General features: G+C 47.4%; 1 protein-coding gene across 6 annotated transcripts in view; it reads right to left on the bottom strand.

The window, feature by feature from the left end:
- Positions 1-25,982, bottom strand: part of TRRAP (transformation/transcription domain associated protein) — a 97,286-nt gene that overhangs the window by 40,716 nt on the left and 30,588 nt on the right. For 4 of the 6 annotated variants that reach the window (XM_060173304.1, XM_060173309.1, XM_060173307.1 and 1 more), the window contains exons 15-33: positions 25,354-25,720; positions 25,166-25,263; positions 23,971-24,165; positions 23,274-23,465; positions 21,014-21,179; positions 19,342-19,598; positions 15,219-15,419; positions 14,376-14,527; positions 12,925-13,124; positions 12,032-12,249; positions 11,721-11,918; positions 11,024-11,284; positions 10,419-10,580; positions 7,281-7,377; positions 6,154-6,275; positions 5,628-5,798; positions 3,625-3,693; positions 904-957; positions 750-770 (exon numbers count right to left, since the gene is read on the bottom strand). In XM_060173304.1, coding sequence (XP_060029287.1) covers positions 750-770; positions 904-957; positions 3,625-3,693; positions 5,628-5,798; positions 6,154-6,275; positions 7,281-7,377; positions 10,419-10,580; positions 11,024-11,284; positions 11,721-11,918; positions 12,032-12,249; positions 12,925-13,124; positions 14,376-14,527; positions 15,219-15,419; positions 19,342-19,598; positions 21,014-21,179; positions 23,274-23,465; positions 23,971-24,165; positions 25,166-25,263; positions 25,354-25,720 — 3,201 coding nt within the window. The remainder of the gene's footprint in view (positions 1-749; positions 771-903; positions 958-3,624; positions 3,694-5,627; positions 5,799-6,153; positions 6,276-7,280; positions 7,378-10,418; positions 10,581-11,023; positions 11,285-11,720; positions 11,919-12,031; positions 12,250-12,924; positions 13,125-14,375; positions 14,528-15,218; positions 15,420-19,341; positions 19,599-21,013; positions 21,180-23,273; positions 23,466-23,970; positions 24,166-25,165; positions 25,264-25,353; positions 25,721-25,982) is intronic. The other 2 variants (XM_060173306.1, XM_060173310.1) reach the window with 2 other exon arrangements.

Here is a 25,982-nt window from a genome sequence, read left to right as displayed (position 1 = left end):
GCACTGCCAAGACTGAGTGTGGCAAATGGGTGACAAACTCTCGTGAAGAGGGGCCATAATCAGCAACATGAGAAACATCTCAAATTTCCCCAAAATGAAAAATCCAAGGAGTGATGTGGGCGGGGAAGGAGGAAGATGCCTTGCCTCCAGAGCTCTCAAGTGCCCAGACAATTCTGTCCTGAAATTGTCAAGAAATGGCATTTTATGAAATCACTTGGGGCTGGCTTTGGGACGCCACTGTGAGGTTATCATCCTCGTTGTACAGGCAAGAAAGCTCAGAGCCTGCCCCGAGTGCAGTGTGGACTACACGGGTGAGGGCTACATGTAGGGAGCAGTGAGTGTTTTGATTCAAGGCACTCAGCCATGTGAAAAGTAGAAAGAACTCCAGTCCCTGGCAAGGCTCACAGATTCTCTATGGCGTTTCCTTGCCAAAAAGGTGTTAGCTGCTTGAGGTCATAGGCACTTTAAGAGAACCAAATCCAATTGATTCTTCAAATTGTGTCGAGGTCACTGAGATTTGGACGTGGAGGAAACCGGAGAATGTAGACTCTTGCTTTAACATCCTAGTAGGAAACATGCGTGGCATCCGGGCATTTCATAGCAAGGATACTATTACAACTCCGCCACAGACAGACAATACGGCTCACTGCACTCAAAGGCACAACGCACTCTGTCCACCACAGAACCACAAGTCACAGCAAAACCAAAGACAACAACAACCCCCGCCTGGGCCTCCACTGAGTCCTCACCTCTACCTCATCCATGGCAGGCTGAACCAAAACAAAAATCACAGCATGAAAAAGAGGCAACAGAAAGGTAAAAGGAAAAGAAAAAAGAAAAGAAAGAATATAAACTGTTCTTCACATTGTAGTCATAAACTGACTTTTAATAGGTTGTTCTCACCTCAAACTGACAGAATGGAGACAAGGAACATCTCCCGCACTCTGACATGCTCTCCTGAGGATGGGGAGGAAAAGCATCTTTTTTTCTATTTATGTTATTTAACAAAAAAAAAAAAAAACTTCCCACATACTCATACACAATCGGGATTATTGGGGTAAACAAGACAGTAAAGACAGGGTTATCAGAAAGCACAGTCATTAACAAATGCTCAGCAGCAAAGCCCCCCTACCCCCCGCCAGACAGCACACATTGCCCCCTTCTCAGCATCTAGTGGAGCAGGCTCCCTCCCTAAACCAAGTTTCAAGGCTCAATTTTGTAATGTTTGTAAAGGGGAGGAATATTAAAAAAACAAAATAAATAAATAACTAGGTTTTTTTGTTTGTTTGTTTTTCAGAATGAGTAAGTCAATATTTCTTTCCAGCTGAGGTCACAGAAGTGTCAGGTGGTGTGAGCTAATTGATTTGGTGTGGATGAGAAACCCACACCCAGATGACATGCACCCACCAGACACCTGGGGTCCCTGGTGACGTGAAGGGGTGTGTGTGTGTGTGTGTGTGTGTGTGTGTGTGTGTTCGCACGACATGACGTAACAGGTAACAGTCATGATGAACTCTCCTAAACATGATGGTGGTGCACAGCTCTGGTCATCAGAGAGACCTGACACTAACAGAAGGGCTTTTGTTTATCATTTAGTTGGTTATTTAATGTATCTTCCGATAGAATTATGTTACCAAGTAGGAACAAACTGCCTGCAAAGACCCATTTACCATCTGATGCTAGGTCCATACAGAAATAAGAGCCCAGGTGCTCCCGGCTGAGGTATTGACACCACGGCCACTCTGCCTTCCGGCACCAACAACTTGCAACCTGTGGCCTCGCTCACACAGCTGGATGGGCCTAGGCTCAGGGAGCCCACTGTCACGTGGCCCGGCAGCTTTAACAGGGGAATCTCAAACATCCACAGTTCCTTTGTCAGTCCCACACACACACCCTCCAGGCGCCAAGCTAAAAAAGTTTAAGGATTTGTTTTTGGACCTGATTGAATGCATTCATTTCCCCACTAAGTTTTTCACTTTCTTTTTTCTTTTAGGGACTAGCTGTATGATTCAGAGAAGTAACAATTCATTATTAAAGGCTAGAGCAGAAATGTCTAACAGGTGAGCGACACAGGCATCTACCTACTCCTCTGGCTCAGGCTCTCCCCAATCAAGATGGCTTTTTTTTTTTTTTTTTTTTCCCCTCGTGTATATAAAGAACAAAGCTTTAAAAGGGGTCATGATGGTATTGCACTTCTAGGAAGTTTCAAATCCTAGTTTACTTATGCTTAGTTACTCAGAACAGAAGCAGCAGGAAAGAAGACTTATAGAAATGAAACATCTAGGGAGTCGGGAGGTTAGCGCAGCGGGTTAAGCGCAGGTGGCGCAAAGCACAAGGACTGGCATAAGGACCCCGGTTCGAACCCCGGCTCCCCACCTGCAGGGGAGTCGCTTCACAGGCGGTGATGCTGGTCTGCAGGTGTCTATCTTTCTCTCCTCCTCTCTGTCTTCCCCTCCTCTCTCCATTTCTCTCTGTCCTATCCAACAACGACAACAACAATAATAGCTACAAAAATAAAACAACAAGGGCAACAAAAGGGAATAAATAAATAAAATAAATATTAAAATTTAAAAAAAAGAAATGAAACATCTTAACACAGAATGGTCAAAACAAAGCATAATAAAGCCAAAAAAAAAAAAAAAAAAATCCAAGTTGGGATGAAACACAGTATATGACAAGCAAGCACAGGACACAGCCAGGCTGGTGATGCCTCTGAGGGGCTACTAGAAGGAGGGTCACTGGGGACAGGAGGAGCTCATGGAAACACAGCTCACAGATGGGATGCTTATCTATGTACAAAGTACTTTAAAGTGGCATTAACATGTCAAATGTGAGATTGAATTTGACAGGAATCATCCATTTTTAAGGAACAAGGTGGGTTACTTTTTACCCTTATTTTTAATTATTACTTGTTGGATAGAGACAGAGAGAACTTGAGAAGGAAAGAGAGGGAAAGGGAAAGTGAGACATTTGAAGCACTGCTTCATTGCTCATGAAGCTTTCCCCCTGCAGGTGGAGAACAGAGGCTTGAACCCAGGTCCTTGCACACTTTAACAGGTGTACAGCCCAGAATAGTAAGTACTTTAAAAATACTCAAGATGGTTTTCCTTCTGAGCCGTAAAAACTGGCTAACTTTTCACAAACGCTCTGGGTGGGCACCTGAGGACTGGGAAGTGCAACACTTGCAGTGTGTTAGAGTGCTCCTGACGGGTCCTGAAATCTCTACTTGGCTTATGAGGCGCTGATGGTGGAAAGCCCTGGGACCACAGCTGAGGACTGCACCACCATGCACAGCAGCTGTTGAAGACAGTCTAGAAGACACACACCGTGCACTTTAAAGCAGCACTAGTAGAGTCGAGGTACAAACGTTTTGAGCTTCAAGAATTCTCATCAACACAAACATCACAGTCAAATGAACAAAAGGTCTGAGTTTGGAGAAACGAACAAAGACGTGCTCAGCAGTTACAAGAAGTGAAAGCCCAGTGTGAAGCTGGTTAAGTGTGGAGCAGTCTGCAAGGACCGCCTCTTACACCGCCTCTGGGTGGTACCGGAGCTAAGGGCGGGTGCTGCTGCAAGGTGAACAAGGACAGCAGTGCCCTTGCGGGGAACAAACAAGGCACTCACGTTTCCGTCGCTCCTCTGGCCCCCCTTATGGGTGAGGACCACGACTTCCATCCACTTTCGCAGATGTTGCTGTCAGAAAGAAAAACATGCTTAGACATTCTCTCCAAAGAATTAGTCATTAACCCCCATCCCTCTGTCTCTCTCCCTCCCTTCCCCTCTCTCTCACACAGCATATATATTTTTGTCTGGTTTTCGCCTGGCCACTAGGGCTCAGTGCCCACATGATGAATCTACCACCACTCCAGGAAGTCTTATTATTATCTTATAGAGACAGAGATAAATAAAGAGGGAACAAGGAGAGAGAAGGAGAAAGAGATAGACTTGTAGCACTGCATCACCTCTTGTAAAGTTTCCCCCACCACAGATGGGGAGCAGAGGCTTGAACCCAGGTCCTCAACACGTGAGTAACATGTGCACCAACTAGCACTCCATCATACATAATTATACTTTTTTTTTTCATTGTTGGGACTCAGTGCCTACATGACTATCAATGGTCATTTCCCCTCTTTTAGCAAGAGGGTGGGTGTGGGGGGTGGGGGGAGGAGACACCAGCACTGCTCTGCTCAGGAGGCTGCCTCCCCTGGTGGTTGGGGCAGCATGGGCAGTCTATCGGGAAAGCCACCTGGCTCCCTTCCACCTTTTTCTTTGCTGCTGTTTATCACTAGGGTTTCACAACTCTGAGCTAACTTTTTTAAGGAGTGAAAGACAGAGACAGATGAAGCCCCATCCTCACCAGGGCCCTCCAACCTCCTGACCCACGACTGCTTCCTGTTACTCATTCACAGCTCATCTGGAAAGACACCACAGCATTAGAGCTTCTTCCACTGCGGTTGGGGCAGGCTCAAACCTGGGACATATGCGCTACAATCCCATACCATTTTATATAGTACGGGTAGAGTTCCTACAATCAAACAGTCTAACAAGAAGTGAGGAATCTGGCACAGACATGAGTGTCCTGTGAGCAGAAAGGGTGGACTGACCCATCCCGTGCCAGGATGTTCAGTGCTGGCACCTAACTGCTGTGGCAACATGTGTCACCACTGGACAGGGAGTAGACAAGAGGCAGTAGCCCTGGCTCTGGAGCAGCATCAGTCCAGCAGGCAATAAGGCCCAGCATGGAGGAGTGAGTGTGATAGTGACAGATGAGCTGTGAATGAGTAACAGGAAGCAGTTCTGGTCGTGGGTCAGGAGGTTGGAGGGCCCTGGTGAGGATGGGGGTTCTAAGCAGGCACTGGAGGAGGCAGACGTGCCAGGAGCAGAAGGGCAGGGCAGCACACTCCAGACAGACAATGGACAGAGCCCCCGAAGCCAGCACAGAAAGTGACTGCTGTGGCTGGAGTGTGGTAGGTAGGCATGAGGGACCATGGTAGGCATGAGGGATCCAGGGTGAGCTGGTGAGAAGAACAAGATTTCTGTTGAGTCAGAGGAAGTGCTAACAGGAAGTCACTTGCTCCTGTGCAGAATCAGAACAGCTGTTCTAGGACAAGAGAGAGGGTGAGGAGAGGGAACTCTGAGCAGATGTTAGCCTGGCCTGGGCTCGGGGCCATCAGGTTCTGCCCAGTGGTCCAGCAAAATGAGGCAGACAAGTGAGACAGCAGGGAGACTTCACAGTAAGACCAGAAAGGTAAAAAAAATGCATTACCTCGGGAGTCGGGCGGTAAAGCAGCGAGTTAAGTGCACGTGGCACAAAGCACAAGGATCGGCATAAGGATCCCGGTTCGAACCCCGACTCCCCACCTGCAGGGAAGTAGCTTCACAGGTGGTGAAGTAGGTCTGCAGGTGTCTATCTTTCTCTCCCCATCTCTATCTTCCCCCCTCACCATTTCTCTCTATCCTATCCAACAATGACGACATCAACAACAATAACTACAACAACAATGGAAACAACAAAGGCAACAAAAGGAAATAAATGTTTTTTAAAAATGCATTACCTGCTTTAAAAAAATAAGAAAACAGTATTGCCCAAGGTCATTAGAGAGCAGGTTTAAATGTACTTGGCTTACCATCATCTGGTCACAAAACTTGTCATTGAAGGAGTTTGGGAAGAGCCTGGTGACAGATGTCAGGCGATTGACGACGTTGAGCGTCAAACTTCTGTAATCCCCCAGCATCATCAACAGAGGCCGCATGTGCGTGTGGATCTGATCCACTTCTATGGTTGCTCCCTCTAAAAACTATTCAGAGACAAGGTTACAAGGGCAAATAGGCAGCAGAAAAATCTAGCACTGAGCTCCTGGGTTTAGTTTTTTTCCCCTAGAAAAGTGGAATCTTGGGGCGGAGGATAGATAGCATAATGGTTATACAAACAGACTCTCATGCCTGAGGCTCCAAAGTCCCAGGGTTCAATCCCCACACCACCATAAACCAGAGCTGAACAGTGCTCTGGTTAATAAATAAATAAATCATTTTTAAAAATCTTAAAAAAAAAAAAGTGGAATCTTGGATCATATTCCAGAAGCTCACGGTGAATGGAGGAAGATTGCATCCCTTAATAGTCTGCAGTCTCGGGTGCTCGGACCCCAGACTCACCTTCCTCATGCAAGCTTCTCCTGCCTCCTGGAGCTCACTGTTGGTGGAATTGAGGGCTTTGAAGAGCGCAGCGATAATCTTCTCTCTGGACTGAGGAAGGTAGTTGCAGGCAGCAAGTGCATCTTTAGGGGAAGAAAGGAACACAAGCTCACTAGGAAGCCAAACAGCATGCCAGCAGCCTCCTGGTCTAAAGAGTCGCTTTCAGTACTAGGACTTCAGCTGTGCAATTTCATTACTCCCAGGGACTCTTCTTTTAGTTTCAGATAAAGATGACAGCCAAGGAGGGAAATGGAGAGGGAGGGGAGACATCACAGAACTACTTCTCCAAATACAGAGCTTCCCACCGTGCCGGAGGCTCAGACCCAGCCCCCTACATGAAGAAGTGTGTTCTACCTAGGATCTATTATATCCCAGCCCCTACAGACTCTTCCCAACAGAGAGGATGAACAGCCAAACGCTCATCTAGTATCTGGCACATGTGCAAGGACCCAGATTTGAGCCCCTGGTCCCCACCTGCAGGGGGAAGCTTTGTGAGTGGTGAAGCAGGGCTGCAGGTGTCTCTCTGTCTCTCTCTCTCTCCTACCCTCAATTTCTGACTAGCTCTATCAAATAAAGAAAATTTAAAAAATTAACAAATAAACCTTACTATGCACTCAAATAAAGATAATTTTTAAAAAAAATAACAAACCGTACCACGCACTCAAATAAAGATAATTTAAAAAATTAACAAACAAACCTTACCACGCACTATAACCCACAGCTGGTAGTGAAAGCTATACAAATCCTCTGACCTACACAAGCTACAGACATCTCACTATATGACTTTATGATTGTAGGAAACATAACTACCTAAAACATAACAGCTTATTTTATGTGCGGAGCCAGAGCTTATGAATATTCAATTTGGATGTTCTATTTTTTTTTTTTTCATTCAGAGAGAGAAGGGGAGAGACACCAGAGCTTCTTCCTGTCACAGCACAAACTCCCACATGGTATCAGGGCTTGAACCCACAACATGCAAGGTGGTCACATGGCCCAGTGAGCTGAGCTCCAATCCACACTGTTGGCGACCACAAGAAGGGAGGAATAAAGAACAAAATCCCACTCTCCTGTGTCCAGGAACTTACTTAGTGCCGCAATTCGCAACGGCACGAGAGACGGCAGGCTTTTATAACAGGGCAGTTTGGTCAGAGCTGAATCTTCAGCCTCACACAGGTTCAACAACTGCAAAAGAGAAGATGATTGAATTCAGCCTGCTCTGACTGTGAAGACCCAGTAACATTAAAGTAAGAGAACACAGTTTTACAAACAAGGAACACCAACTAAAATCCTACAGAATTTAAGTGTCAAAATGGGATGGCCTCCCTATTCTAATGCAAACCTCAGTCTCATTTGTGAAAATAAATCCCTAGGCTCCTTCTCACCGCCTCTGTGGGTAGAGGACAACTTTATACAGCTGCAAGCCCACCCCCAGGCACAGTTCTTGCTTGGAGCTGCTCCCAGTGCCTTGCACCCGTGTTCAAGGACCTTCCACAACCTTTGCCCCATCAGTGTATGTTTCTACAGCTAATCTCGAAAAAGACATACAGTACTCTATTGTTATTTGCCTGCTTTTTATGTCTTGGGGGTAGGGGTATGAATTTCTAGCATTTGTTCCTCTTAAAGACTCTGGGCTGGGGAGACAGTATGAAGGTTATATAAAGGGACTCTCACAACTGAGGCTCCAAGGACCCAGGTTCAATCCCCAGCACCACCATCAGCCAAAGCTGATAATAAAAAAATAATTAAAAATAAATAAATAGGGCAGGGGTAGATAGCATAATGGTTATGCAAACAGACTCCCATGCCTGAGGCTCCAAGGTCCCAGGTTCAATTCCCCAGCACCACCATAAGCCAGAGTTAAGCAGTGCTCTGGCAAAAAAAAAAAAAAAAGAATATAAATAAATAAAAACACTCAAAGTAGCAGAAAAGAGAAGGTACAGCAAAGCACTGGAGGCCCGAGAAAGCTCACCAAGTAGAGCGCCCCTGGCAATGTGTGAGACCCAGGTGTTGTGGGAGGGGCTAAGGCACTGGAGGAAGCTCCAGTTCTGGTATCTGTCTCTCCTCTCTTCTCCCTCCCTCTCTTCCTCAATCTTTCTCTCCCCCCTTCCTTCAAAAGTCCTGTGTGATCTTCAAAAACATTCTCATCTGTAGACATGTGAACCACATTTTTATATATTTATTTATATGTAAATACACCATATTTATATACTGACACATCTGTTTTTACCATTTTAGAGCAGGAAATCGTGTCCCACACAATAAACCTAGAGTTCCATACATGGCCAGCCCCCAGAACCACGATTCCTGTGTCTGCCCCAAAGTGACTGCACTGGATCTCTGGATCTCCAACTCACAGAAGAGACTTGTAGTGACACAGTGAGCATACTGACAGTGAGCATACTGAGCATACTTGAATAACCTGTTTCTTTCCCTGAGATCCATCACTGTGCACTACCAGGCTCTAGTCTTATACTGATAGGGTTTCCTCTGAAGACATGAGGGAAAGCTGCCCTTTCTTCCCCGGGTGACTCTCTAGGTCTCTCTGCCGAGTCTTAGAAGAGGCAACTTAATCGTGATATATGAAGAGACCAAAGCTAGACTGTATGATCAAATGAATTCTGTGTCCAAGCAAAAACACAGGACATAAAAAAAAAAAAAATCAAAAACAGTTGTGAGGTTAGACTAAGTGATCTGGGAGAATTTGCTTCTTTCTGATTTTGCCTTACGTAACTCTGACAAAACATCTGACGTATGGATCCTCATCTTGAGGAGAAATGGATAAGTACATCATCAAGTAAGTATGGTCACATCTCAAATAGTAGACAACTAGTTCTCTAAGAGTCAACACTGATATGACCACACCTATAGCTCGGTTCCTTTCCATCACTCACACAATGCCACCTCACACCAAAATGTCGACAGACACATAGTAAGATGTCATCTGCCACTGATCCTTCTCCTGGTTGAGGGACAAGCCACTTCTCAAATAAGCCAAGGACCGGGCAGGACAGTACAGGGTTCAAGAGCCAGGCTCTGCAATTGTAGCCATAAGAGCCAACGATGTAAGCTCTCTAAACCGCCTGGTCTGTGGCTTTATATTTTTGTAACTGATTTTTAAAATGGAGTCAGGAGGGAACCGGGTGGTAGCGCAGAGGGTTCAGCGCACTTGGCAAGAAGCGCCAAGGACTAGCGTAAAGATCCCATTTTGAGCCCCTGGCTCTCCACCTGCAGGGGTGTCACTTCAAAGGCAGTGAAGCAGGTTTGCAGGTGTCTATCCCTCTCTCCCCATCTTCCCTTCCTCTCTCGATTTCTCTGTCCTATCCAACAACAATAGCAGCAGCAACAACAACAAAGGCAACAAAATGGAAAAAATGGCCGCCAGGAGAACAGTAGACTCGTAGTGCAGGCACCGAGCCCCAGCAATAACCCTTGAGGCAAAAAAGGGGGGGGGGAGACAGGAAAGGACCAGGTGGTGGCACATCTAGTTAAGTGCACACATTACAGTGCACAAGGAACCGGGTTCAAGCCTCTGGTCCCCAACTACAGGGGGGAAGCTTCACTAGTGGTGAAGCAGGGCTACAGGTATCTATCTCTCTCCCTCTCTAACTCCCTTCCCCCTCTCAATTTCTCTGTCTCTATCCAATAATAAATATATATTTTTTAAATGGAGATGGAAAAGCAGAGACTGAATGGGATCACAGTACAGAAATTTCCTGCACTGCACTGGGGGCATGACTGGAACCTGGGCTGTGCACATGGCAAAGCATTCCTTAGTGCTCAACCTTTGCAGCCTGGGAATAAAGAGAACTGGCATCTGTGTTTGCTGAGACTCTGTCAGAGCTCCATAAAGCTGCTTCTGTGAAGATCCTTCTCAACAGTACCCGGTACCTTTGAGTCACCAGTGAGTGAGCACTAGAGGCTGGCTGGCAATTGCTCTGGGCTGGTCTTACTGTGGACACAGGTGGCAGCAGTCATGGGGTGGGTCGTGCATGCCATCCTGTTCACTTTTAGGGCCAGAAGACCAAGGTTCTCTGAAGAGGCAAGCAGAGTCCCAAGGACTCAGAAAGCTCCCCCGTTTAGCTGAAAGCCACTGGCCCCAGTTCCTGCCTGGGCCTCAGATGTGACACAGCGGCAAAGTGCCACAACAGGGTGATGGCTGGTCAATGCCTTCTGAGGGTTGCCTACCGAGAGCTTACCAGACACCACACCCCACCTCCCCCTACCTCTGTGTAGAACACCTTGTGCTCCACCACGTTAAGGTCCATGGTGAAGAGGCGGGGCTGCAGCGTGGTGCAGAAGGTGTTCCCCTCCATCAGGCCAATCTGTGCATTGGCAGGCTGGTGCCTGAGCAGGTGCTTCTTGGGTGGGACCATATCCTGGAGGACCTGGGAGAGGCGAGAAGAGCCACTGACCCGCTGCCCCCGAGAAGCTAACAGCTCTTCACCACAGTGCTAGAGAACAGGGCCTCCCAACTGGACATACACCAGTGAAACAGAGGCTTTAGCGGTATTCTTCCTTGGAAGGAAGAGAGTATCTCACACAGACAGGAGCATGTCAGATAGTCCTGATGGCTCCTGAGCAAGCTTTCTTCAAACAAAACTACCCACTATGTTAACAGCCCACTAAGCCAGCCAGCCTTCTGCTTTCCTGGTACTGACAGTAACAGCGGCATACTGCCTTGTGCATGTTGGAAGTGAAAAAAACACATACAACAGCATTCTGTGAAGGGAACACATCCATCAACACCACAATGTCTATGACACAAGTCTGAGGGGGACAGGTCTCCAAAGTTGTGTCCCAGCCACCTGGTGTGAGGCAGACGGCTCACCTCCTTGTGGGGCTCCATGATCACCGTCACACTCTTCCCTGTGACTTGGGCCAGCACCTGCAGGGAGTGCATGGCCTGCTTCCTCACAGTGGAGTTGGGGGACGTGACCTCGCGGACCAGGTCATGCGTCACATGGTGAAAAGACTTCTCCTGGGCTGCCACAATGTCCTCGGCTCGCTCCTCGTCCTTCAGCGGGGCTGCGCAGCGCATCAGGAGCTGCTCCAGGGTGGTCTTGGCCATGGCGACAGCCCCATTGGAAACCTATGGGCAGGAGCTGCTTGGCACGTGCCATCTCCTGGCCCCACCTGCCCAACCAACTGGGGCAGCGCCTGTGTTCCTCCCCCAGCTCACTCAGATGCACCACCAGGGGTTTTAGGAGCTGAACCAGCATCTTACAAGCTATTCCTGTTTGTCACATGGGGCACACAGGCCCCTGACAGAGCCCACCACATCCATCTGTCTAAGCTCCCTCTGCAAAGGGGTTTAGGAGCACAGCCTGCAGCCCTCACTGCCTGACCTTCTGGCCAGACAGAAAAACAGGAAGGCCCTCTCTGTCCCTCTGGCTGGTGGCTCCGTGTCAAAGCAGATGGGTAACCAGACACGATGATGACTTAAGGATGTTGTAGTGAAACCTATGGTTCTAAGTAACCAAGCACTGTCTCTACAGTGGGGGCCACTCAGGCTGGGGACCACCTACCTCTCCAGTTAAGTCCATCATGACAAAGAGAAGGGCCTTGAGGAAGGTCTGCTGGTTCTGGAGAACCCATGTGAGAGGCAGCCGCTCCATGAGGAACTTAATGGACACCACACCACCCAGCTTTGCATACCAGGCCTGCTCGTAACAACAGGCGCAGAGGCGCTCTACGATGTAGGAGAAGAGAGGCAGCTGGCAAGCCTGGGGAGAAGCACAGACAAACGGTGGGTCACTGCAAGTCCTAAATCCCACCACAGGGGGCCCCGGCATGACTGCCCCCCACCCCTCTCCCGGTACACAAAGCCCCTCCGTACCCTCTCCTTCGAGCCCAGGATGATACTGGCAACATCAAAGATGACTGCCAGGGCAACCTCCCCGATCTTGCAGAGCTCCTTCTCTTCATACGCCATGCAGATCGCTATGGCATCAATGAGAACCAGGGGGTCCATTCCTTTCGACCCATTTTCCTCACTGTGGAACATGGCCGTGCTGGGCTGGCTGCCCACTTGGTAGCAAGGGAGCAGAAAAGGACCTGAGAGGAGAGGTAGAGGGCACGTTAAGTAGAGTTTACTTCAGGAACATCACCTTATGCTCTGTGAAGCTTCACAAATGAGTGTGACTGTGGTGTCCCCTCCCTCTCTGTAGCTCACTATCTGGCATTAAAAAGGACCTCACCAGGGGTGATGGAAGCAGGCAAGCATGAGACCCTGGCACCAAAAAGAAATAAAAATTAAAAAAGGAGACAAACAAACTTGGTCCTTTGGGACTGAGAAGCCCTGCAGCAGATAAGAACAATCACTCACAAGGCAGGGAGGGCAGGCACATACAGCAGAGCAGAGATAAACAAGACAAGCACAGAGACAGAGACCATGGGGAGTTGGTAGGAAAGGAGATGAGGTGCCAGGAGTGGCCAGGCCAGGCCTTAAAACAGCAGCCAGCAGATGAGCAGTGAGGCAACCACATGTTCAAATGTGCGGCTCAGCCTCATTTTTTCATAAAGAACAAAGTGGAGATACTAAACTAGGAGTCTTCCACAGGTGCTAACGTGGAAACAGTTTTCAGAGAAATACAGCGCCCAGCATCAAAATGCCAGTCACCTTCAGCAGCGCAATGAGTGCAAATGAGGAAGAGCCACCAGCCAACTCTGTCTCCCTGATGCCCCGCACGACCCAGCCTGAGCAGGGTTGAGAGGAGCCCGGCCACTCACCGCACTGCTGGGCGACGGCCACCATGGTGTAGTGACGGATCAGGCTGGCCACAAAGGGCAGTGCGCTGGGCCGCAAGTCTTTGATGACAGCGGACATGAAAGCCCCGGTCAGTGCCTGCTCAAAGGTCTTCCGGGCCGGGGTGTCCTGGGCCTTGTAGCGGTGCGAGATGATGACACTGGGTATGGCCTTTTCTGTGAAGCTGAAAGACAGTTTGATCCGTTCTTGACACCAAATGCCCAGCCTGATGACCCCACTAGGACTTGTTTTTAACTAGTTTTCAATCTGCCCATGTGCTCTTGTCCAGATGGGCACAAGTGAGTTGATTTCTCTGCTTCGATTTCAGCAGTCACAGAACCAAACCTAATAAGCTGCATTATCAATTTTCACTGGCAGCCAGGGAAATTATCTCAGCAGACGCTCAAGAGACCTTTGTGTCCAAGGTCCCAGCACATGCCAGAGCAGGCAGACCAGTGCTTGCTCACTCTCATATAAAAATCATCTTTTTAAAAAACTCTATAGATTTACTTGAGTGAACAGGAAAGACAACAGAGTGAGAGAGGGAGAGAGAGCCAGAGCATTGCTCTTGCACATGTGGTGCTGGGAATCAAACTTGGGACCTCATGCATTTAAGTCCTGTGCTGCACTTGCTACACCACCTCCTGGGTCACTAAATACCTGTCTTGAAGAAAAAAACAAAGGCCTTCGGTATGCAGATACCTAAGGCACAACAATCGCAGAAGTCAGTTCTAGGGAGGTTAAAAAAAAAAAAAAATGCAAGTGGGAGAATTACACAGCTCCACAACATAAGTAGCTTCAAGACTACCACATTGAAAATAATTCCTTACAAATGATAAGATGTAATTTCTGTCACAATAAAACCACAAACTTCCATCTGCAAAAATAAACTTAAGACAGCTCAGAAATGATGACATCTGCAGCAGTGAGCAGGCAGGTTTAGCAGAAAATGCAGGTGTCTGAACTGTCCCCAAGGCAGAAACATCTGGCACCCAACCTGTCTGGAATGTGGGGCACAAAGATTATAAACATCACCACAAAAGAGCACGGCTCTACGTACAAAGTGCAGAATACAGAGACCACCTGACAAATATCTGGAGAAAGACAGAAACCCTGGACTGGAAAAGCAGAGTCCCACTGAGTGCTATCACAGGCCAGGACCAGTGGACATCAGCAGTAGGCACGAGGGAGTGAGAATGACATGACCCTTGACCCGGATGCCTACAAGGAGGCAGCATGACAGGCAGGTGATGACTGAACTAACTTCTTCCTCTCAAGCACCAAGTTCTCCTTTCTACTGTCCCCAAAAGTCAAGAGGGACACTGACAAACAGCTGTCGCCTTCCTAACTTGAAGGCACGTGTCCATAAACACAGGGATCTGGGTGCTCCTGAAGCTAGGTGCAGCCCGCTAGAGAGCTACGTCACTCAGCGTACTTGGGGTGAGCCAGAAGCTGGTAGAGGGCATGCTTGTTATCCTCCAGGCTCATCATCGCCACCAGGAAGCACTTGATCACCTCCCATGCCTGCCTCCGGTAGTACGGCTCGGTGTTGGCACTCTTCAGGCAGTCTAGAGCCGTCTCGATGGCCTGTGACAAAAAGCACAGAAACTGTAGCCGGCCGTATTAGTGTGGGGCTTTTAAAGCTGGCTCTGAGAACAGCTGCAGCACCAGAATGAGCCCCAGTGTGTGCTTTCTCCTGCCGAGAGCACCGTTTTCCCCTTTCAGGTGAAAAAAGACAGGTGGGACCACGTTGCAGCACACAAGGACCTGGGTTCAAGTCCCTGGTCCCAACCTACCAGGGTGGGAAGCTTTATAAGGAATGAAGCAGGTCTCTCTCTCATCCATCCTATATCCCCTTTCCCTCTCAATTTGTCTCTTTCCAAAACAGATTAATTAAAATATATATATTTTTTAAAGGCACAGGTGTCTGGTGCTGTGGCACTTCTTGTGTGTTCCAGGACTCAGCCCAAGCTGAGAGCAGGCGAGGTTTGTGCCTTAGCAGTGTGCTGTCCTTACAGCCCGACTCCCAACCCTGCCCTGGCCTAGCAGACAGCTGCTAGTTAAATTAGAGATGGGAGGAGGGGGGAGAGGAAGAAATCCACAGCTAGTCAAGCTGATCTCCAAATAAATCTTGGTCTCTTTGGAGTCACAAATTCCTTCCCAACCCCTGACCCCAAGAAAGCATATTACACTTTCAAATGTATGTGAACTTTCTGGAAATGAAGTGAACATCGAGTGTATATTTAAAGTGCCATGGGCTTCCAGCTTCCAAACCCACCTTCTCCATAGGGAGCTGGAGGGATGCTTTGCAGTCGGAAAACTCCACCGTGATGCTGGGGCCTTGAACCTCGGTCACAACGTAGTGCAGCTTCTGGGATTCCTTCAGCATCTTCCTGTTACTGCCGCCAAACTTGCCGAGGACGCGGTAGGCCACATGGGAGATACTGTCAGCCGGGTTGCGCAAAGTGCGCCACAAGGCCTAGGCAGCAACAGATGCCAAGTTCTTAAGACCTTTCAAGTTATGCAGCCACCAGCCTCCCAGGTCAGAATACAGCTGACAGAGCACAAGTCAACTCCCCCACCCCCCACCCCACCCCACCACACACGGTGCCCCTTCTTGGCAGAAAACACTGTCTTTGAAATTTGTGTATGCCTGCAGAGAAGCTATCTGCTTCTACAGAAAATTCATATGCAAACATGAATGTGCTTTCATGTTCCTTAAATACACACAGCAGCATATTATAAACACTGCCAGGTTTAAAGGCATAAAAACTAAGTAGTCCTCCGAAGGGAGGATGGACAACATACTTTATGCTACACCTGAGGTAGATGGGTAGGTATTAGGACAGCATGGAATGCTCCTGATCATAACCACAGAATGTGAGCTCCGATCTAGAGGGATGCAGAGGTCATATAGGCTCCTAAGCTAATTATGGGCGCCAGATTACATCAATTCGATGGAGTTTACAGTCAACAATATTTACAACCCTTTCCCATATTAGGGAGCTACTCTCTTCCCTGATCCAGCTTTCTGGTCCTTTTTCCAGCCATGACATCATCTCCCCCAGACAATAACTTGGATCCACTGGCAGATCAGATTTTAGGCCCAGGCAAAAAAAAAAAAAACCTAGTATAGCCACAGGCCCTTTGGAATTTAACTAAAATATGCCTATTAGCTATCTACAAAATGGAGGACCCCCCCCCCCCCCACTCTTCATCTGCACTATTCCAGTCCTTAGGTCCATGACTGGTCAATAATTTGTTTGGCTTTGTATGTTAACTCTCTTGTCAACCATCAGATTCTGGGTGTTAGCATGATGCCGACCAGACTTCCCTGGACAGACAACCACACCAATGTGTCCTAGAGCTTCACTTCCCCAGAGCCCTTCCCCACTAAGGAAAGAGAGAGACAGGCTGGGAGTATGGATCGACCTGTCAATGCCCATGTTCAGCGGGGAAGCAATTACAGAAGCCAGACCTTCCACCTTCTGCATCCCACAATGACCTTGGGTCCATACTCCCAGAGGGTTAAAGAATAGGAAAGCTATCAGAGGAGGGGATTGGATACAGAGTTCTGGTGGTGGGAACTGTGTGGAGTTGTACCCGTTATCCTATGGTTTAGTCAATGTTTCCTTTTTATAAATAAAAATTAAAAAAAAGAAAAAAGAAAACTAAGTAGTCTACTATATGCACATCAAAGGTGCCCTGGTGGAGCACAGGGGAAGACTCCATTACTAGCAGAGTTCTCAGGCTTTGTAACTTCTTTTTTTTTTTAATTTATTTATTTATTCCCTTGTTTTTTTTATTGTTGTAGTTACTGTTATTGTTATTGATGTCATTGTTGTTGGAGAGAGATGGCGGAGACAGAGAGGGGGAGAGAAAGATAGATACCTGCAGACTTGCTTTACTGCTTGTGAAGCGACTCCCCCTGCAGGTGGGGAACTGGGGGCTGGAACCAAGATCCTTACGCTGGTCCTTGCGCTCTGCACCACGTGTGCTTAACCTGCTGTGCCACTGCCCAACTCCTGGCTTTGTAACTTCTAAACATGACAGTATTCTGTGGGTCTCTCATCTCACATTGTGAAAAGGAACAGTAAAAGGGAAATGCAAACTCTGCATCATAGGAAGACATCAGACAGCGCAACCTCATAGCAAGTGTAAGAAATGTATACAAGAAGCAGGGAGGGAGAGGACAAGGGAGAAAGGAAGGAAAAGAAAAAGAAAGCAAAGAAGAAAATGGCATGGTACAGGGCGCTGGTCAATCTTCCCTCATAAATCACCACTCACAAATTTCCTGGAAAATGGCCATGCCTCACTTTTTCTTTTTTGCCTCCAGGGTTATTGCTGGGGCTCAGTACTGGCATTATGAATCCACTGCTCCTGGAGACTATTTTTTCCATTTTATTGGACAGGACAGGAAAATTGAAAGGGATGGGGAAGACAGAGGAGAGAGAAAGATAAGACACCTGCAGCCCTGCTTCACTACTTGTGAAGTGTCCCCCATGCAGGTGGGGAGCCGGGGGCTTAAATCAGAATCTTTGCACTTCATACTATGTGCACTTAACCCAATGTGCCACTGCCTGGTCGCACCATGGCTCACTCTAAGTCTGCTTTCTTTTTTTTTTTTTTTTTTTTTTTTTTAAGTCTGCTTTCTTAAGTCAACTTCTACAATAGTGCAATATTTGTCAACTTGTCTCTAAAACAAAAACCCCACTTTTCTTACATTCCCCTGGGCCCAAAGAGAATTTCATTTAGTGCCTGTGGGTGTGACCTGTCGCCTCACCTCCACTGGCTCATGTAGCTTTAGAAGGGGCCTGAACACAGGCTTGAGCATGTCCCCTCTCCCGGGGTACAGCTGAGCTAGCAGAGAGAGGACTGAGCCCTTGTCAAGAGGCTGTGGCAACCAGGCCATGAGAGGTGGTCTACATCAACCAATGGGCAAGAGGCCAGGAGGCCATCCCTGCTGGAGGGCTGTTCTCACCCAGGTCAGGCCCAGGTCCGCCTTCCAGAACCACAGCATCATGCTGGAGGCAGGCCCTCTGCCCAGTCTCAACACGATCGATCAGATGGGAGAGTGGACATGGAGGCTCAGGCCCTACAGTCCTCTTTCCCCAGACTCTCGGAGTCCTGCATCTCGGCCAAGGCCTCCTGTGCTGTAGGGGTGTACTAAGTCTCCATCTCTTAGAGGTGCCATTCTGAATCCCTACTTGGAGTCAAACACTCTAAAGGGGCAGGTGTATAAGTGACAAGTGGCTGAAACCTCTAACTACCAACCCACTACAAACAATTAACAGAAAACCTGACAGAAAAGCCTGCTGTCTAACTAAGCAGCTCTTGCGAACAGAAAAGTCAAAGTGTTTCCAGAACAGCTTCCCTTACAGTCTGCTTCAAGCCCCTTGAGCTGGGCTGGGCTGGGCTGGGCTGGGCTGGACACTGACTCCTTCCCTGAGAAGGTGAGTCCCTGCTTCTTACTCAGGCAGTAACGCCTGACATCTTAAGACATCAACTTAATGAGCCTGACACCTGGAAAACTGTTTAAAAAAAAAATCAGTCGGGGGAGTTGGGCATAGCACAACGGATTAAGCATAGGTGGCGCAAAGCGCAAAGACCTGCGTAAGAATCCTGGTTCGAGTCCCAACTCCCCAACTGCAGGGGAGTCGGCTCACAAGCGGTGAAGCAGGTCTGCAGGTGTCTTATCTTTTTCTGTCCCCGTCTTCCCCTCCTCTCTCCATTTCTCTCTGTCCTATCCAACAACGACATCAATAACAACTACTACTACTACTACAATAAAACAACAAGAGCAACAAAAGGGAATAAATTAATTTTTTAAAAAATCAGGGGGTGGATGGGGAGAATACAGGTCCAAGAAGGATGACAGAGGACCTAGTGGGGGCTGTACTGTTATATGGGAAACTGAGGAATGTTATGCATGTACAAACTATTGTATTTACTATTGAATGTAAAACATTAACTCCCCAATAAAGAAATTAAAAAAAAAATCAATCGGGGGCTGGGGACACAGCATAATGGTTATGCAAAAGACTTTAAGCCTGAGGCTCCAAAGTCCCAGGTTCAGTCCCCAGCTCCACCATATACCAGATCTGAACAGAGCTCTGGTAGCTCTCTCTGTGTATCTTTCTCTCTGTATCCCTCTTTCACTAAAAGTAAAAGAAATATATATTTAAAAAAAAAAAAAAATCAGTCAGGATTCAAGAGGTCTCTCTACAGTTTACTAGCCCAAAGAGTCACAAAGTAGAGCATCACACCACTTTCTCTTGCAGAAAGCCCATCCTGGGGCAGAGAACTCAGTGGAGGCTTCCAGAAGCTGCTAGCCTAAGACCTCCAGCCAAAGCCAGCTCAGCCAACACCTGGCACACGGTGCCTCCAAGCACTTGACTCACCTGCATGAGCTCTGCGCGCACTGGCTGGATGTGGTCATAGAGGAAGTCGGGCTGCAGGTTGTCCACACACAACTCCAGCGTCCTCAGGCCCTGGCTGACCAGTGTCTGAGAGCCATTGAGCGCAGACACCAAGGGGTCCATCAACATGGGCAGGTAGGGCAGGAGCGAGCTCAGCCGCACAGGCACCGTGAGACACAGCTCCACAAAGAGGTCCTTCATGTGCTGCTTGTGCAGGCCACTCTGCAGCATATTCAGCCCTGGAAATAGGTCAAGGTATCAGATGGGAGGGCCCTCCTGGACACACCAACTACACAGAATGGCCCACCAGAGTCAGGAGGGTGAGACACTGCCCTGAAGAGCTAGACAGCGAGAGACAAAGAATGGCAGACCCCCACACAAGGCAAGTCCTGGGTAGTTTGGGGTGAAGAGGGATCAAACAGACCCCTCCAGAGACAGAACCACAGAACCGCAGTGCCAAAACGCAGGGAGGTGTGCGAGAAAGTTAAGATAAAGCTCCCGGGAGCTGGGCGGTGGCACAGCGGGTTAAGTGCACATGGCGCGAAGCACAAGTGCCGGTGTAAAGATCCTGGTTCAAGCCCCCAGCTCCCCACCTGCAGGGGGTTCGCTTCACAGGCGGTGAAGCAGGTCTGCAGATGTCTATCTTTCTCTCCCCTCTACATTTCTTTGTCCTATCCAACAACAACAGCAATAACAGTAATAACTACAACGATGCTAAACAACAAAGGCAACAAAAGGAGAAAAAAAAATTTTTAATTAAAAAAAAAGATAAAAGCTCCCAGAGCAAAACACAACCAGGTGGGGAGAACTAAGCTTGGGGACAGCACAGAGCCTGCAAGGGGAGAGGCAGCCTCAGGGTAGGGAGGACCAGAGCAGGGTTCACTCTGGACAGTGGTCTGACTGGGGGCGCCTTAAGCACTTTCCATGGTGAACAATTACATCTGACATGTTCAACTAGCCCCCGGTGCCTCCTGGGTGGACAGGTGGCTCCTTTTAAATGAATTTGTAGAGAAACTACAAGAGAAGACTCGATTCCTTGCCAAGATTACTAAGTAACAGCAGTAATGAAGCAGCCCAGGAGTTGGTACAGTGGATAAGAACATGAGGTCCCAAGTTCAATCCCCAGCATCCTATGTGCCAGATCCTCTCTCCTAACTTTTTTTTTAATTAAAGCCTCGCATAGCATTTTGAATCAGTTCATACCCGTAAACACTCACTGGACTAAACAACCCCTTTAAAATGTATAAACATCTACAAAGAATCGCCAATCATAGGAATTACAGACCCCAGTTGTGCAAGTCAGAGCTCAATTATAGTAGGAACCTGCAAATCAGCTCTCTAACTTGCTGCTCCTTGTTCTGATGCTCCCGGTGTAGGAGCCCTTTATCTCACTGAACACTTTCCAGATTGGCTTGCCAGATGTGACCAAAATGTGGCCACATCCTGATTTGACTAACTGTAACTTTCCAATGCCCAGTCTCCTGAGAAGGAAGAACTTGTCCCTGAACATGAGGCATCCCTTCAAATCCCCAGCACCTTTAAAGGGAGTGGGAAGTAGGGGCCTGAACAAAGGTCCCTCCTCATAACTGGTCAGGGGGAGAGGAACCCCAGAGCCCAGGGCAGCCAGACACACAGACAACCCACACCCTCTGACCTTGCAGGAGGTTCGGGAGGAGAGGCAGAAATTCCTGGTACAGGAGGTCATGGCTGCCTCCACCGATGGAGCGGAACAGGGCCCGAAGCAGCAGGAAGTAGTTGTAGGGCTCCTTGGCTGTCTGTGCAAGCTCCATAGAGCTATTCACAATCTTGTGCAGATGAGGCTGCAGGACGTAGGAGAGACACGTTCAGGGACTCCTAGTGGTGCTGCGCAGGACAGCCACACTGCACTCCATGCCCTCCAACCTTCCGGTCTAAATCAACCTCCCTGAAAGATGCTTGCTGTCGCGGATTTGACATGTCAAGGAAGCAATGAGAGCGTCTACTCATGACAAGTGAATTCCAGGGGGTGTAGAGGAGGGGACACTGCTACTAGAGCTGGGGCTGGGGAGTCCCTCAGCCCACCACTCCCTGTGCACAGGGCCCCTCCACTCTAAGACTAAACCACTGAATGCCTAATACTTGGTGATTATAGGAAATGGGAACTACTCCACTCACCAAATGCTTAGTTTAGAGAAGCCTCAAAAGACATTTGAGATTATATGATTTTGAAAGACAGCTGAACATGGTACTGCTTTAATAATAAAAAAAAAAAAAAATTAAAAGTACTTTCGCTAGTTAAAATAGTTAAATCACTATTTTAAGCCAGATCAATTTTTAATTTTGTACTTCAAATCCTGGTTGTGCTACGTTTAACATGGAGTTTTTCTGCATGTACATTTCTTTTTTTTAAAAAAAAATCATTTTATTTGTTATTGACAGAAACAGAGAGAAATTGAGAGGAGGAGATAGAGAGACACCTGTATCCCTGCTTCATCATTCATGAAGCTTCCTCCTACAGGTGGGGACCAGGGGCTTGAACCCGCTGCATGTACATTTCAAATGAACTGTTGTTCTAGTCCCTGCTACAGCTCCAAATCTGTTTCAGGACATGGCATGGACTATGTATTTCACAAAACAGATCAATACATATTATTCTCATACAAAAAAAAAAAAAAAAATCCTAGAGAATTTATTCCTAGGATATTCTTTTTGTTGCAAAGCTGGGCCGTGCTTTTGTTCACAGAGACACAGAGAGGGGGAGGCACCATAGCACTTAAGCTTCCCCTGCCATGGCACTCCCATGTAGTGCCAGGGTTTGAACCTGGGCCATGTCCCTGGCAAAGAATGTTACCTCCCTTGTCAGCCAGCACCCCAACCCTGAATGTTCTTCTGAAACAGTATTCTAAGATTCTAAAGGTCAGGCTTGTCCTACCAGGTTTTATTCCTTTTTTGTCTGTAGAGATAGACAACTGGTGGAGACTGAATTATATTAGAACAATGAGTTACGTGGACACAAATTAAAATTAAATGTTAGCTTTGGCCAGGAAGATAGCTCAGCTCAACCAGCAGAGCACAGGACTAAGGATTAGGGCTCAACTCCCAGTACCACATGTACCAGAGTGGTGCTCTGGTCTCCCTCATGTGACATTATCTTATGAGAAAGAAAGTTCGTCTTTAAAAAAAAAAAAAAAAGCAGATAAACATTTTAACTTTAAAGTCATAATGTCTACTACTCATATTAACATGACTAATGTCAGAATGTAGAGAACTACCACGTGAAGACACTGGGAAGATGCCTGGCCCAGTGGCACAGATCAGTGTTTGTCTATCACATCTGCACATTTACCCTAGTGGGAAAACATGGATCTCCTTTCAACACGAATGAAAATATTCTGCCAGAGTTAATGTGGATTTTATAGGATGTTTATTCTGCCAGCAGCTGCTCTTAGCAGTTGACGTAACTGTGGATGGAATTGCTAGAATCAGACAGCTGATGAGATCAAATTACACAAGACTTGTCATCTACAGAAATGTGTCAAGACACGTTCCTCCCAGATGATCTTAATAAAGGAACACATCAGCTAGATGACTTGATTTACAGGGGGAAAATAAACAAATGGTACTGAAGAGATGTTTGTGTACTGCCATGACAAACACAGAGAAGAACCAACACAGAGAAGAACCAAAGTTAAAGTGGAGAGGACAGAGAGCGCTGTTTCTCACATGGTGTGCAAAGAAATTTCTACGTACTGTAACACAATCATTTTGAAATAAAGATGAGCACCTACTTCACTTATATAATTGAGAAAAGGGAAGGAAACTTAAGCAAGTTTGCAAATAAAGAGCCTCCCCAGTTTCTGTTCAAAAGTGGAAACGAGTTAAAAACAAGGCAACCCCCAAACACAAAGTACTGCTAGAATCCAAGTGAGCTTTACCTTGAGCATTTGTTCATTTTCAGCTGCGAAGAGGGAGACTGAGCCAAAGACCAGCTTGAACAGCTTGAGGTACAGGTTGGAAAGCTCCACATTGGAGCCCATTTCTGGCAGGCGGTCAAGGAGATACTCCACCAGAATCGTTGCAAACAGGGCAGAGGTAGTTGGATTCGCCAAGAAGGAATTGGCGACAATCTGTCAAAACAGGAAACACACATGACAGAGATGACTTTCCCAAAGCATTTTGATGAGAAAATAAACTTTCTGAACTAAAATAGAGGCCTCTATCAGACATTCCAAGAAATCATTTATCCACCAAAAAAAATCAGAGCAACAGGTTGGCTTAGCACTGTGAGTGGGGCAGCTTACTTCATGAATGTGACCTGCTGGTTCATCCTCACCACCCAACACCAGTAGTTTTATCTCTAACACACAACTTTTATGAATGAGAGAAACTGGTTGGTCCAAAGTACCCTCATCCTTTGAAATTTTTAGCATATGGCCTAAAGTTCTCTTGATGTTGCTCTGTAAGCACACCTTCAGGCATATTACATGTGTGTATGTATATATACATACATGTAGAGAGAAGAGGGGGAGGGAGATAAGGAGTAGGGGGAGAGAAAGAGATGGCATCAAACATCTGACACAAAGAATTTTAAAGCCAATGCTGAAAGAAAAGCAGGCAGGTGAAGTTTTATACCTGAAGAGCATAATTTTTTGAGATTCTTTCCACCATATATGGAACTGTCGTTTGGAAAATTTCTTTAAATGTCAAGGGATTCATCATTGTGAACACACCAGCAAAGTGTTCCAGCACCTCCTTCTCCTCCTTCATTCTAACAGTCTGGCAGTTTGCAACCCGGATGTATGTCTGCCCATTCCCTGCTATCTGTACCTAGGAGAGGAGAAAGACAAAACCCAAGGGCATTAGAGCTGAATGTCTCTGCACACATTCCAAAACATGAGCAGACTAGTGGCAGACAGTAAGTAAACAGACACCTGTCTGCTAAATTCTCTTCACCTTCATATATATGTTTTATTATTAATTATTTATTTCAAAAAAGCTTCACCTGGATAGGAAGATAACTCAATGTTATTAACTCGGGACTTATATGCCTGAGGTCCCAGGTTCAGTCCCTGGCACCACCATATGCCAGAGCTCAGTAGTGCTCTAGTCTCTCACTCTCTCTCTCATAATTAATACATCTTTTCTATTAAAAATAAGCACCTGGTTGAGAGCAGATTATCACAGTGCTCAAAGACCCAGGTTCAAAGCACCAGGCCCCAAAAGCAGTGATGCAGTACTGTAGTTGTCTCTCCCCTTCCCTCCCTGTAGTTTTCTCCCTTCCCTCCTGGTTTCTGGCTCTACCCAGTAAATAACTAAAAACAAAAAAATAATAACAAATAATAAGCAACCTTTGTTATCTGTTCTGAACAGGAACAAAGCTAGTAAATCTGCATCTCGTCTTTTGCACTGGGTTTATACACTCTGCCCCTAAAGTACACACTGACCCTTACAATTTTCACCATGATACAAAACCACATTCCAGAGGGAAAAAAAAAAAAGGCAAATTCAGTATACAAATACCATCTACCATTCAAATAATCTACCTCTCCAGACCCATTCACTCTATCACTAACTAGTCTAATCCCACTGCTCCCGGGTTGAATTTCCTGTTTTGTTTTTGTTTTATTTCAGATAGAGACAGAGACAAAAATACCACAACACTTTTCCACCCTCTGTGGAGCCTCTCCTGGGGCCTCAGTGCTCCCAAGTGATGGCGGAGTTCGAACCCGGAACCACGTGTAGGGCAAGACACACACCCACTCCCAGCTCCACTAGTCGGAGAGGTGTCTTGCTTCCTCAGTGGCTGGGCTTAATGGCACCTCCTTACCTGGTATATGTCTAAAGCCTGCATTGCATATTTCACAAGCTTTATGTAAATCTGAGTCTCTTTGGGTTGCAACTGCTTGTTCGGAATGAACTGAGCTTCTGGAAGAAAAGAGAGCAGGTTAAGCCAACTCAAATAAGTCCCGCTGTGTAAGCAACACTGCTGGTTGAAACATTCAAGAGCAGAATTACCACCAGGCGCCTTGCACGACGTTATGCCCCAGGTGATGGTTTTCACGCCGCACACCAGGGTCTTCACCAGACTGCGGCAGTCTGTCACCTGGAACGTCTGTTTGTCCTCTTTGTCCTTTTCCCCTTGCTTCTCAAAGGAAGGCACAGGGGCTGGCGTCACAGGGGTGGCTGGTGTGGGCGGTGGGGGTGGAGCTGGGGCAGGGGTGGGCACAGGGGCTGGTGAGGGAGCAGGGCCTGGAGCTGCGGGTGCAGTGGGCACCCCGGGCAGAGAAGCCTCTACCGCCCCAAGTTCCGACTGCGGCTTGCACTTCTTAAAAATGGCAGACAGCTGGTACCGAGCAATGGTGTGGAATTTCAGAACAAATACCTGGCAGAAGAGTAGAGAAAGACAGACCTCAGTCCTTCCCAACAGGCCAGGTATGAGACCTTGCCACCAGCATGTTTCCTCCCACCCCATAGTAGCAGCACCCCCCTCTCCTCTCAATATGAAGACTCCAGAAAGGTGGCACTGGTCTGACCAGAGAGGCACCCCAGAATGGCCACATGTCCACACAACCCACTCACTGGCCCCAGGGCTGGACACTGGCCCTGGCCTGGGTGCCCTCCTGATGCTCACAGAAGTTCATTGT

Source organism: Erinaceus europaeus, chromosome 15 (genome assembly GCF_950295315.1).
Source record: "Erinaceus europaeus chromosome 15, mEriEur2.1, whole genome shotgun sequence".
NCBI lineage: Eukaryota > Metazoa > Chordata > Mammalia > Eulipotyphla > Erinaceidae > Erinaceus > Erinaceus europaeus.
The sequence above is the reverse complement of the archived record's forward strand: the minus strand, read 5'-3'. Positions and strand labels throughout refer to the sequence as shown.